The 13,718-nt window shown below is 38.0% G+C and overlaps 1 protein-coding gene across 5 annotated transcripts in view; it reads right to left on the minus strand.

Moving 5' to 3' along the window:
• TULP3 (TUB like protein 3) overlaps window positions 1-13,718 on the minus strand; it is a 33,610-nt gene that overhangs the window by 14,397 nt on the left and 5,495 nt on the right. For 3 of the 5 annotated variants that reach the window (XM_052701682.1, XM_052701679.1, XM_052701681.1), the window contains exon 2: window positions 4,155-4,206. In XM_052701682.1, coding sequence (XP_052557642.1) covers window positions 4,155-4,206 — 52 coding nt within the window. Of the gene's footprint in view, window positions 1-2,619; window positions 2,813-4,154; window positions 4,207-5,533; window positions 8,576-13,718 lie in introns of those variants that run through there. The other 2 variants (XM_052701683.1, XM_052701680.1) reach the window with 2 other exon arrangements.

A 13,718-nucleotide genomic window follows, 5' to 3' on the forward strand; every position in this document is an offset into this window, starting at 1 on the left:
CTTGATGCTCATGATTTCCTATTAAATGTAAACAGAAAAACTTCCAAGCTCAAAGCAAATACAGGCACTGCATCATTTTAAAGGCAGCCGTGCTTAAATCTTAAAAATTAAGATGATGCATGATGAAGGATTGCAGACCACTTGCCACAGATGGAGATTAATCGTGACAGCATCTTTAGTACTGAAAAAAAACCCTGACAGTTCCTCCTGGGACAAAAATTAACTTGCTTCACCTAATTCTTCTCAGTCTGCAAGAATCCATCAGATAAACAGTACCAATAACTCAATTCACTTGAGATACAAATGATTTTCAAATTCTTTCCTCTCCTGTTATGATTCTTCTATCTCATGGGATTTTTCCTTTCCTGCTAGGCTTTTTATCTCTGCTTGCGACAGTTTCACACGCAACTGCTCCTTTTAAAAATTCTAGCACAATTCAGTTCTTGGTCTTTTCTTTATTCTTTATGCTTTTCAGTTACTTTCCTCCAAAATACTTAAATAAGCAAAAAACCACGATTACACTTTGAAGACTGCAACACACGTAGTATTAAGTACTGCAGAATTATTTGCAAGGATCGTCCTAAAAATACATAGAATTGCACTGAGATTATCAGATCAGTCTAGAGAAAAGTAAGATAAATTGAAATTCTAAGAAAATATTCAGTTATATTTTTTCTCTAGGAGAATAGTCAGATCAACCAGAAGAATGCAAGTCTTCAAGGATATATTATACATTAGGATAAATTAATGCCAAGCGAAAAAGTTCTTCTCTATTCTCTAAATCTTTAATAGTTAACATAAAAGGAGAAAGAAAAAGACAAATTACAAAAAAATAGAATAAGTATTTGAAAAAAAATGTTGCCAAGGCTTCTGTACCTAGTAAATGGACAGGTGAAAAATAAATACATCCTAAAAACAGTAAGAAAGTACATAGCAACTGTTAGAACTGGAAACTGAAACTGGAGTCAGTATAGCACATAATGATTTTTAAAGTTACTTCATTGATTATTCTACAAGATTAGATTTTTTTTAAAGCATATTGGAACATATACTTTATTGCTGGTAGATGTGACAAACCTTTTCACAAGAATTTCAAGATAATCAAAGTGATGAAACTTGATAGTGATTTAAAAAGGTTTCTCTCTAAAACTTTGCTTATTGAGATGAAGAAAATTTACAAGCTAATGGATGGGATGGTTGGTAGCAGCTCTTTCTCTTTACACAAGGTTGCAAAGCAGTCTTACCTTCAGCACTGTGTGTCTCTAGACTCATTCCACTAAGGTCAAGTTTAAAAAAACATGCTTCTGTCTACTAACCAAATCCTTTTCTCCAGCCCTGTGTCACAGTAAAATTTCATGTAAAATTACAAAAAATCACATGGCACAGGAACATTTAACTCATTAAATAAATAACAGGTGCCAGGATTTTGCAAACTCCACGTATTGAGTACCATAGAAAAGTGTAACTAAAATTGAAGAAATGCTTAAATGATCACAAACCATCAACTCTGGTTCCAGTGAGTTTCCAACAAGCTGCCTAAGAAGCCAGATGCATCAGATGCATACACCATAGCAGACTAGTCTGGTGCTCTTCCTACTACTACAATGAATAGGAAGATGGTACATAACAAGGCTTCAACCACTCCTCTTGAAGGTGCAATATACTATTTATTACTTGATGTGATCTACTTTAGTAAGCCATAAGGCATGGATTTCTGAGGCATGGCCTCTATTCTTTCAGCTCCTCCTTAGTTCACAATAAGATAGCAGGGACAAATGCTAGTGATGATGGCATTAACAAAACTTAAGCGTCAAGACTAATGTCATATTAAATGCAGTCAGAAATGAGCCTTCAGCTTTTACTGTCTCCATCCACAGAGAGCTAGCAGCAGTACAGGTTGAGCTGCTGAGGAAGTAAGCACCGTCTGAGAAGTCATCCCCTCTCTTCTCAAGGAAAACGAAGTATAAAACTTGACTAGACAAAAACTTTGGGGCAGACAGATACGACCCACAGATAGATCTTGATGTCAAGCATCATTAGAAACAACACAAATAATAGTGTTCAAAATACATCATAAAGACGGATGAGAGACACATGCCCTTAATACGTCAAAGGTTTATTCTAGATTCTCCATGTGGTCAAAGATGCTAAACGCAATCCTGCTGTATCTCACAAGAATATTCTGCAATTCTTATCTCAGTTCCTCTAAACGTTAAGGAAAATTGCTTAAGCGTGACATCTGCTACAAACAGTAATGAATCCATTATGTCTAACTGTGATCTGCTATTGACCTTTACTGCTTCAGAAAGAATGGTACTACTGGTGTAAAAGAGAAGGCAGACTTTCAAAGTTAACATTCAAACTTAAATATACAATCCTAAATAAGAGACTGTTAGCATTTCTTACCAAATATCACCAACCTACAGTGGAACTGGGGTGTTAAAATATATTTTAATGGAAGTTTCTAGTTGTCAGCTTCGTTGATGCTTGCAATCTTGATCAAATTTAAAAAAAAAAGGGAAAACAAACAAACAAACAAACAAACAAAAAAAAACAGTACCACAGAAAACTCTGAACCCTGAATCAAATTGCAGAAGTATATGAACTCTATAAATTTACCTCTCAGTTGCTTAACTGGCAGTTGCTCCAAAGGAATTCTGTGATTCTGTGAATTCCATCCAGCCCAGCAGCTTTGTTTTGTTGGAACAGTGATGCATCTCCATGACAATATCTCAAACTGGCATACATTGACCACAGTGCCTAGCAATAAGAGCCACTTGTTGCTACTGGCTCATACCCCAAGCCAACAGTCCTGAAACGGACATCAAGGTTTGTCAACAAGTAGTCAGATCATCCTTCTTATGGGAACTTGTTATTAAATGGCATTTAGCACTACGTTCTCCTTTACAAATTACTTCCAAGACCTTTTTCTCAAGCTAAAGCTTTTCATTATCTTACTGTTTTCTCTTTACAACATGTGTTATTAGAAGCTTTACAGGTAGCTTTTACAGATACAACCAAGGATATTTTTAACTCCCCAACTCTGAAGTGTGTTAGATAAGTGTCCATACGTAAATGGAGGTCAAGTCAATAATGAATCTGTCTGGATTCAAAGCTATATAAACTCAAATTAGAAATAACAAGTTTTGAGAAAGAGGGCTATTAACTGATGCATTAGTTCCCTGAAAAGTGTTATGTCTTGACTTAAAGATCCTCAGATGAGACAGAATTTCTAAAAAATGTAAGTTCAACACAACTTTATGTTCTACCTTGATGAATTCAATCTATAACATAATACAGTGAATTCCGTTTCATGTGAAATGGACAGCTGAATAATTATAACAATCTCACAACTTCTAACTTTTAGGTAAGCACTTGAAATTTCAAACGATGTATACTTTATTGATTTGATGAGCAAGAGATCTTAGCATCCAGCAAATAGCACCCAGCTGCTTTAAAAAAAGAGACAAAATCTAATATTAAATAAATGCTTGGCTGCAAATGTGTTGTTTTATTTTCTTTTCATTTTTTGTTCGGTTTGCAGGGGACAAAAATAACAGTAAGTAGAAAGAAACCGGATATCTTTTTCAAAAACAGTATTACACATCTTTTGGTTGCTCAGGGAACCTTTTATTTTGAGACTCAAAATGCTAATTACTTACAGTCTTCCAACCTCATTATTCATTCCTGCCTTGTAGTGATTCAATCCCAATGAAATGAGTAAGATGTGCAAAAAATAAATGCATAAAAGAAATCAAACCTACAAGCCATGCAAGCTATTTAATAGAAGTCAGGCAGAACTTTATTGAAAAATGTTAGCAATCAGTTCTGCTTTTATTCTTCAGACCATTTTTAATCACTTCACATCCAGTTCTCAAGCCTCTATGACACTATGACTTCATCTGCAGCCTTGCATATCACAACAGAAACTGAACAATGTGGCCTAGACTCATGGTTGCTATTTACCTTATGTAGTTCTGAGCAACAAATTACAAAGTAAATGACAACAGGCCAGGTGATCAAGAGAAAAAGTGGGAAGTGAGAAGAAGGGAGAAGAAGAGAAAACAAGGTCTTTAGCTTCGCTTTCTAAAATAAGATGACTAATGTTTGTTTTCCTCACATTTATTTTTGCCAGCTTATGCACAACCACTTACTTGATTCTCTAGTTTCAGCTGTCGTAGTTTCATTCCTTCATCCTCAAAGATACTGGAAAGGCAAGAAACAAATAATTATTACTAGAAATCAGTTTGCATAAGAAAATACAACATCCACAGACTACAACATAGCTGTCAAGACTTCAAAACAACTGTAAAGCATGATTTCTATCCCGTGGGAAGACCAAGTTATAAGGCACTATAAAAGAAACATACCACATTTTCTGTCACAAACAGGACCAGTGATTCAGTCACTGAACTAAACTGCTCTAAAAACATTTTGTAAGCTAAAAAACTTACACTGCTAATGGACAGATTACGAGCCACTACTGAAGTGGGCTTTCAGACAATTTACTGCTGAAGACTTAATGAAGTTCAAAGCAATTCATCATAGTCTCCCTTCATACAGTACCCAACTCCAAATTAACTCACAATTTTAGGCTTCATTGTGGGTCAACGTTACATTATTTTCTCCTTCTACCAGAACTACTCTTAATATCTGTGAGTATATGCAACTATTCAATTCCTGCAGATATAAGAAATAATTATTTTCCTATTTATTTTATAGCTAATTTTCATAACAACTCCATGTTTTAGTTTTAAGATGTGATTCATATAGTCTTCTCTTTCCTTTTAGATGAGAATGAATTATTACAAAAACTGCAATTTAGAGCTTTCAACTCTAAAAAGAGAAAGTTAATTAATTGACATGAACACATACACATTGCCTATCACAGCTGTACACTTCCTACATAGCTTTGATAAAGACCTCTCTTGAAGTGAAAGAACAATACTGAAGGAAGAAGTTATTTAATACAGGAAACAAAACCTATGTATTTTACTGATGGCATGCAGGGCTAGAAATGACCAGTGATGAGAAGTCACAAGCTGGCAGATGGTGCTGAATGTAACCCCAAAAAAGGAAAACTGAAAAAAGACACAAGGAGAGAGGTAGAGTGAGGTTTCCACAAAACACAAGCCATTAAGTTAACTTCTATTCCTTCTTGCCACTAAGTTAAAAAATTTGAACTCTGTTGAGGAAATACTGGGTACTTTCAAGTTAAATATTCCAGAACTATATCAAAACAAAAAATGAAATGCAAAAACAAAACAAAACAAAAAAAACTCAAAGGCTGAAATACATGCATATGCTTTGTCATTTTCATAGCTAAACAGATTCTCCAACTCAGAGAAATAGGAATATCATGCAGAAGAAAAAAATTAAAAATAATAATAATAAACTGAGATACCTGTGCTATCAAAAAGCTTTTGCTACAAATTATGAACAGATTGATAATGAATTTTGTTAGCTAATGAAAAGAGAATAGTGTGAATTTAATCTAAATGTATCTTTGCAACACCATTTTGTCCATGCTTACATAATACAGGCAAAAGTTGTTTGCAACTCTGTCATCCACCATATTCAGCAGTGTCGTGCAGATTTTCTATTGCGCACTGTTCCCCGCCTTACAAACAGCGGGGTTGCACAGAATTCAGTTAACACACTTCACTGACCACAAGTCAGGTGGTTAACTGTACATTTATTTAATACAATGTCCTTAAGCAATTACAATCTCAGTTAGCAAATGCTCAACAGGTAACAATTCCAAACATATACTAACAAACAAATGGTCTTAGCAAAGTATACAACTTGCTAAAGGGCAAGAGTGCGTGCTGAATGTGATGTGCACTCCTAGCTCCCCACCAAACCATTAGATAACTCACGGAAACTCTGAAAGTATATGCCACACTCCGTGAATTGCCAGGTAAAGGAGTCTGTCAAGGCATGGTATTTGACTGAATTCCTTGAGAGAGGGCCATAACCAATATCCCCTGGCAAGAAGGGAGATTTCTAAATACTGCTAGGGAGAGTAGTATGACCTGATGTTTGATGGTCAGTTCAGACATTGGTGCATGTAGTGTGAAGGTCTCAGTTCAGATGAGAGGAGATCCCACTCAATAGTGGTCCCTACTCTGCTGGCATCTGGTCTCTGCTGATATTGTTACTTAATTGCTACAGTGCATGCTGCTTCTGCAGTGTGAGGTTAGTCTCATAAGCTATGTGTAGCCCACTTCATGAAAGAGCAAGGCCTCCCCTGGGTCCTGCAAGAGTTGGTTACACTTCTTTTACGCCTAGAGCCATGGAACCATATCTGTGAGTGCTGTCATACGGTTTTGGCTTGGTGCAGCACCGGCTTGACGTGAAACAACATGACAACAGTGTGGCACTACATTCAGCCAGAAGTTGCTGGGTCAGGCTCTTGACATCAGTTCAGATCATGATCAAGGGGGGCAGTCGGGTTTATCGGTTCTCTCAGCAACACAACTGCCATAGGCTATGCACCAAGATGGCAAACAAGATAATTATGCAAAAAACTGCTATCAGACCTTTGACTGGTCTTCACCTAATTAAGTCTTTCCCTTCAGCACACCTTTTCAGGAGAATCCCACAAACCCCACCATGCAAGGGGGTTGGAAATACATCATTTTAAAGTCTCTTCAAACCCAAGACATTCTACAATTCTATAATACCATTAAATGCAAAACAACCTAACACTAAGTGAAATACAGGTGAAAAGTAACAAGCTGTTCCAGTTAAAACAGTTGAGTAGGAATACATTAGACTTGGCCAAAAGGAATTCTTTCAGAAATTCATCTTTTTGGAATTGACTATACACATGTCAGATATAACGAGGTAAACAATGATGCAGTCTAGTATTGATTAACTGCTGCTAAATTAATGAAAAAAAAAAAAAAAAAAAAAAAAAAGAGTATTTATCAGTATAGAGGAATCACAGAATCATTAAGGTTGGAAAAGACTACAAGTCCAATAGTCTTCAACACCATCAACACCATGCCCCCTAAACTGTGTCCTTCAGTGCCGCAACTATATGTTTCCTGAGCACCTCCAAGGGATGGAGATCCCACCACTTCACCAGATAGTCTGTTCCAATCAACATCCGTCCACTCTTTCTGAAATTGTTTTCTTCCTAATATCCAACGCAAACCTCCCCTGGTGCAACTTGAGGACATCACCTGAGTATTGCATCCAGTTCTGGGCTCCCTAGTACAAAAAAGACAAGGATCTCCTGGAGAGAGTCCAGCAGAGGGCCACAAAGATGATAAAGGGCCTGCAGTATTTCTCCTATGAGGAAAGGTTGAGCAAATTGGGTGTGTTCAGCCTTGAGAAAAGAAGACACAGAGGGGATCTGATTATTGTGTGTAACTATCTTAACAGTGGGAGTCAAAAAGACATGGCCAGCCTCTTCTCAGCGGTCTGTAGAGATAGGACAAGGGGAAATGACCATAAACTGGAACAAAGGAAGCTGCACACCAATATACACAGGAACTTGTTCACAGTAAGGGTGACAGAGCATTGGAACAGGCTGCCCAGGGAGGTTGTGGATTCTCCTTCTCAGGAGACATTCAAGACCTGCCTACCTGTGCAGCCTGCTGTAAGGGACCTGTTTTGCAGAGGGGTTCAACTAAATGATCTCTAGAGATCCCTTCAAGCCCCTGCAATTCTGTGATTCTGTGATTTCCTCTAGTCCTAGTTACCTGGCAGAAAAGATCAACTCCCATCTTGCTACAACCTCCTTTCAGGTAGTAGAGAGCAATAAGGTTTCCACTGAACCTCCTCTTCTCCAGAACAATCACAGTTCCCTCAGACATTCCTCATTCCAGACCCTTCATGCACTTCATTGCCTTTCTTTGGACGCACTCCAGCTCCTTCTTGTAGTGTGGGGCACAACTGTACACTGTACTCAACGTGCAGCCTTACCAGTGCAAAGTACAAGAGGATGTCCCAGTCCCCTAGTCTTCCCTAGTCCCAGTGGCTATGGTAATTCTCATAGAAGGTGGGACACCACTGGCCTTCTTGGCCATCTGGGCACACTGCTAGCTCATGCTCAGCTGTCTTTCAACTAACCCCCCCAGATAATTTTCTTCCCTGCAGTTTTCCAGTAACTGTGCCCCAAACCTGTAGTGATGCATGGGGTTACTGTAATCAAAGTGCAGGACTTCGCACTTGATCTTGTTAAAGCTCATACAACTGGCATCAGCTTATCAATATAGCCTATCCAGATCCCTCTGTAGAACACTTCCTACAAGCAGATCAACACATCCTCCCAACTTGGTGTCATCTGCAGCCTTACTGAGGGTGCACTCAATCCCCTTGAACAAATCATCAATAAAGATACTAAACAGGAGTGTCACCAATATTGAACCCTGAAGAACACCACTAGTGACCAGTTGCCCACTGGATTTAACTCTATTCAGTATAACTCTCTGAGCCCAGCTGTCCAACCAGTTTTTTACAAGGGAGACAAACTTTTGTTTCTTAATAAAGATATTCAAATTGTATTACAGGGTAAATGACACAGGAAAGGTGAAATAGTCACTCAAAAGAATTACCTCCATCTATCTTCAGTTTCAGTTTCAGTTTCAAAACAAGTATTTGTGAAAGCATGAAGCCCTAGAATAAAATTATGATCTTCTGAATGGAATGGAATATTATTTGCACTTTCATATCCACATAAACACTCTTTGAAATAAGATAAAAACTAATGTAGTAAGAGATTGTAGCATGAACAGGAACATAACAGTAAAAACAAGAAGTAAAGGATGAAAAAAAAGTTTAATCACGGTGAAACAAAGACTAAAGCATATGTTATCCCTTTTTCAGAAATAGCTTAATGCTGTTTTGTTTGACTAGCTGAGCTTGAGTCATCTATGTACCCTCATCACAAAGGTGTCCTACAGCACTGAGGGCTGTGTTTACAGATGACACGAAGTTTGGCAGGACTGCTGATCTGCTCAGTGATAAGAATACTTTGCTGAGCGACCTAGATAGGTTAGATCAATGAGCTATGTCCAATTGTATGGTATTCAAGAAGGCTAAATGCTGTGTGCTACACTGGTCATAACAATCCCAAACAGGGGCAGAAAGCTGCCTAGTAAAAAAAGATCTGGAGCTGCTGGTCAACACCCATCTGAACATAAGGTATCAGGTGACTAAAAAGGCCAACAGCTCCTAGCCTTCACCAGAAATAGTGTGGCCAACAGGACTAGGCAAGTAATTGCCTTTCTGTACTCAGCACTAGTGAAACTATACCTCAAATACTGTGCTCAGTTTGGGGCCCTCACTACAAAGATGGATATTGAGCTGCTTGACCCTGTGCAGAGAAGAGTAACAAAGCTGGTGAAGGGACTGAAAAACAAGTTATAAGGAATGACTGAGGGAACTGGGGCTGTTTAGTGTGGAAGAGGAGGTTGGAGGGGAGATCTTATCACTCTCTAAAACTACTTGAAAGAAGGCTGCTCCAAGTAGGTTGGTGCTCTCCTTTCTCAGTTGACAAGTGACAGGATGCAAGGCAATGACCTCAAGTTGTGTGTGGGGAAGTTTAGATTGGTTATTAGAGAGAATTTCTCCACAGATTGGGTGCTTAGGCATTGGAAAAAGCAGCCCAGGGAAATGGTGTAGTCCTCATCCCTGAAGATATTTAAGAGATGTGTGGATGAGGCACTAGGGACATAGTATAGACACAGACTTGGAGAAGATGGTTGTACTGAATGATCTTACAGGTCTTTTCAAACCTAAATGATTCTAAGATTAGGGGTAACACTGTCAGCAGGTCAAGGGAAGTGATCCTTTCTCTCTGCACAGCACTGGTGAAGTCAGCACTGTGGCCACTACTGGGCCCCCTGGAAAATATGGATGTACTGGTGCAAGTCCAGCAAAGGGCCACAAAGTTGTACTGAGCGACTGGAGCATCTCTCATATGAGTTGAAAGAGCTGAGTTTGATAAGATCCGTCTGGAACCATCTCCTTTGCAGGCTGAACAAGGTATATAAACAGCCAATGAGAAGGCATAAAGAAGATGGAGCCCCTAGTGCCTACTGTCAGAACAAGAGACAATGGGCACAGTTTGAAACATAAAACATAAAACATAAAAAATTCTATCAGAATAAAAGAAAACGTTTTTTTTCTTGTGAGGCCAGTCAACACTGGAACAAACTGCATATCGAGGTTGTGGAATGACCTTCTGTGGAGATGCTCAATAACTGAGTGAACACCACCCTGTGCAACCTGTTCCAGCTGACCCTATGGAGCAGTGGGGTTGGATGAGAAGATGACCAAAGGCTCCCTCTAACCTTCTGTGCCTCTGCCTCTGTGATTCTGCCTGTCTGGGTTCTGGAGATCACAAGATAAACAAATAGTTTAGAGTCCAGGTTTCAGAGGATGACTTAGGTAACAGGTATTAGCTTATTAGGTATTTGCTTGATAGCTGTTACAAGAAAATAATACAGAAACACTAGCCTCACAAAATGGTTTAACTATCAGCTCAGGACAGTTTTGACTAACACACTGCTCAGTATTTCATACATTGTTCAAAAGCAATACATCAGGTACCAAAAAAAAAAAAAAAGCATAGCTCCTACTTCCTGCTTCCTGGAACGAGGGAATGAAGCAATGAACTTAGAAAGAAACAGTAACAAATCAGTTAAATGGCACAAAATCTCTAATTCAGGTAGACAGCAAAACTTCTACGAAATTTACCACTCTTCATGTCAAATTGCACTTGTTCTATTTTCTGTCAAAATAAAAATGAAGGAAATAAATGAAAAGAAAAAATCTGAATTAACATTCTAGAACTCACTGTGGAATTTCAGTCTATGTCCAGCTTTTTTTTTTTAGCTTGAATGGGAAGCTATTACTAAGACTGAAATGGCAAAATGTGATTTCCATCCTGAAGTAGGATACACAGCTACTAGATTCAAATTCTTGTCCTACTTTTCTCTGGAATTTCACATAAGAATGTTTAATGGGAATGGAGTGTATGAGTGATGAGACACAAGCTATTGGATGATATCCCATAGATGTTATGTTTTGAAGAACAATAGAAGTAAGGGTAAATGTTCTTGCAATAGACTAAGAAAACACTTCTAGGCATGTCGGCAAATGCATTCACAGAAGCATTCATTCTATGACCCAATTACCACACAGTCAACAATATTACTGTGTAGATTGTCCAACTGTGTCCCATTGACAGAACAGGAGACTGAAGCAATCCCAGTTCAAGTCTATCCACAGAAAGTTTTCTTACACCACAAAGTAATAAAACAGTAGACTATCCAGGACTGGAAGGGAACCATGGAGATAAACAAGTATGACCTAACAATACAAACCAATTGAACTTAGCTGCTCATCGTACACCACTGTCCTATAGAACATGACTGTCCAACCTTTTGGCCTGCCTGAGCCATACCAAGCAAATAGGAATTGCCATGGGTCACACAAAATGCATACAAACTCAATGTATTTAAGTAACAAATTTTACATAAAAACAGGGAGGAACAAAGGCATAAAACTAGTTGGATGTCTAACCTTGTTTTTGTGGAACTCATGCATCAGATTGGTTCAATGGCAGCGGTTGCCATTCCTAGTGACTTCTCCACGTGTTCATCCCAGATTTTTGATTAAATATTACTTTTCCTGTGCTTCATCCTGGACAATAATTGCTCACAAATGTACGTACTGCCAAAAAGTAATGACGTGAATAAGGTGTGACTGTGAAGTGAGGGATATTTTTCTTTGGTAAGAGAGCGCTTATGCAAGTCTGGTAAAGAGACATGATCTTTTTTTTTTTTTCTTTTTTTAAAGTTGAATGTCCGATGGCAACAATATGCATTTAATGTGAAAACCTGTAAGTCATACGTTTTTGTTGGCCAAATGGACTTTCAAATATAAAAAAAAAAAAAAACCCTGAAATCAGAAAATCTAATCTCAAACTTCTTTATCAAAATAGAAAGCACACCTGCATATTTTTCACTGTTCATAGAACTGTTTTAGGCAGTGTATCAAAATGCATGAAATTATTTGACATAACTTGATCTTGCCATAATTTAAGTTTCATTCCAAGCACTAATATTGTCAGAAACATAGTACAGATAAGTTGATTTTCACTTTGAAGACACATGTTCAACTCATTCAAATGAGTGGCCAAATTCAGCAAAAATGCTAAACCTTTGAGCCATTTTTAATCTCCACATTCTGGAACAAATTCTCCTTTTGATTCCAGAAAGGATATGATTTCACTTTGCAAAGTCTTTTAGCATTTTACCCTGAATTAGCCACCTTCATTCAGAAAAGTCAACAATGACCCCATAATCAGCATCTATGCTTTTAAGGAACTCCTAAAACTGGTGATGATTCAGTCTCTTGGGCTTTATGAAATTCACAGCTTTGAAGATTTGCATGGCATTCATTTTTAAAGCTTTTACACATACATTTTCTTGATGCCTGATGCCATGATATTTTATCTGAGTTAGCAGAGGTAATTGCATCATCTTCTATTAATCTTGCAAGTCCCTTTTTTTTTACCAACAACCACTGGGGCATCATCAGTAGCTAGACCACATATGTTGACAAAGAAAATTGCTGTAATTTTTTCTTTTTTTTTTTTTTTTTTTACTGCTTCATTCAAAAGAATAGATTTAGTTGTGTCTTTCAGTGGTATCAAAGAAGTCATTTCTTCATTTCTTCAGTGATATCATATTTGTTATCAATATCTCTAACAAAAACAGCGAGTAGAGCCATATCTGCAGCATCAGTAATTTAATCTATCATCAAAGAATAAAATTTGAAATTAGCAGTTTTACACTCCAAATCTTTTTCAATAGATTTTTCTATTTCTTCACTTCATCTGTCCATAGTCAAATGGACATATAATATATAATTATAATGTAATATAATCAGTCAAATGGACATATAATATTTGTCATAGACAAACTGATTTTAGAAAAATCTGCTTTTTCTTTTTCTATCATAATACATTATATCTGCCATGCTTTCTATCCATCTCTTAACAAACTCACCTAAGTAAATGGTTTTAATTTCTTTGCAGATTTTCTATCACATGACTAGCTTTTATAACAGAGTTTATGTGAGTTTTAACTTTTTTGAAAATGTTTTGTAACAGACCTTTTTCAGTTCCATTAATTCATCTTTACGAAGCATTCCTTGATGTGCACTGAATTTGGCAGCATGTTTCTGCATATAATGTCTTTTCAAATTGTAATATTTGAAAACTGACACTATTTCCTTACAAATTAAACACAGTGCTATATTATTTGTCTGCACTGCACTGTGCCCTGCTTGTGCCCTGCAACTAGGCCAGACCAGGCTGCTCGAATGGGGCAGACCTGCCGCCATGATGATGCAGCAGCAGGGGGTGAGGGCTACAGAATGAGCTGAGCTGGACTGCATGCGGGCTACAGGCCAGATATGCCTGCTCTAGACCCATCTCAATCTTCACAGCCCTCCTTTGAATACGCTTGAAGAGTTTTAAGTCCTTCTTACACTTCAGCACCCAAACACGCACACAGTGCTCAAGGTGAGACCACAGCAGTGAAGAGCAGAATTAAACAACTCCTTTCCTTGACCAGCAGGCAGTGACGGACCTGATGCACTCCAGGATTCAGATGGTCCTTTTGGCTGCCAGCGCATACTGTTAACTCAGATTCAACTTGCCATCAACCAAAACCCCCACGTCCCTTTCCATG

The sequence above is a fragment of the Tympanuchus pallidicinctus genome, unplaced genomic scaffold (assembly GCF_026119805.1).
Source record: "Tympanuchus pallidicinctus isolate F22 unplaced genomic scaffold, pur_lepc_1.0 scaffold40, whole genome shotgun sequence".
In the NCBI taxonomy this organism is placed as follows: Eukaryota; Metazoa; Chordata; class Aves; order Galliformes; family Phasianidae; genus Tympanuchus; species Tympanuchus pallidicinctus.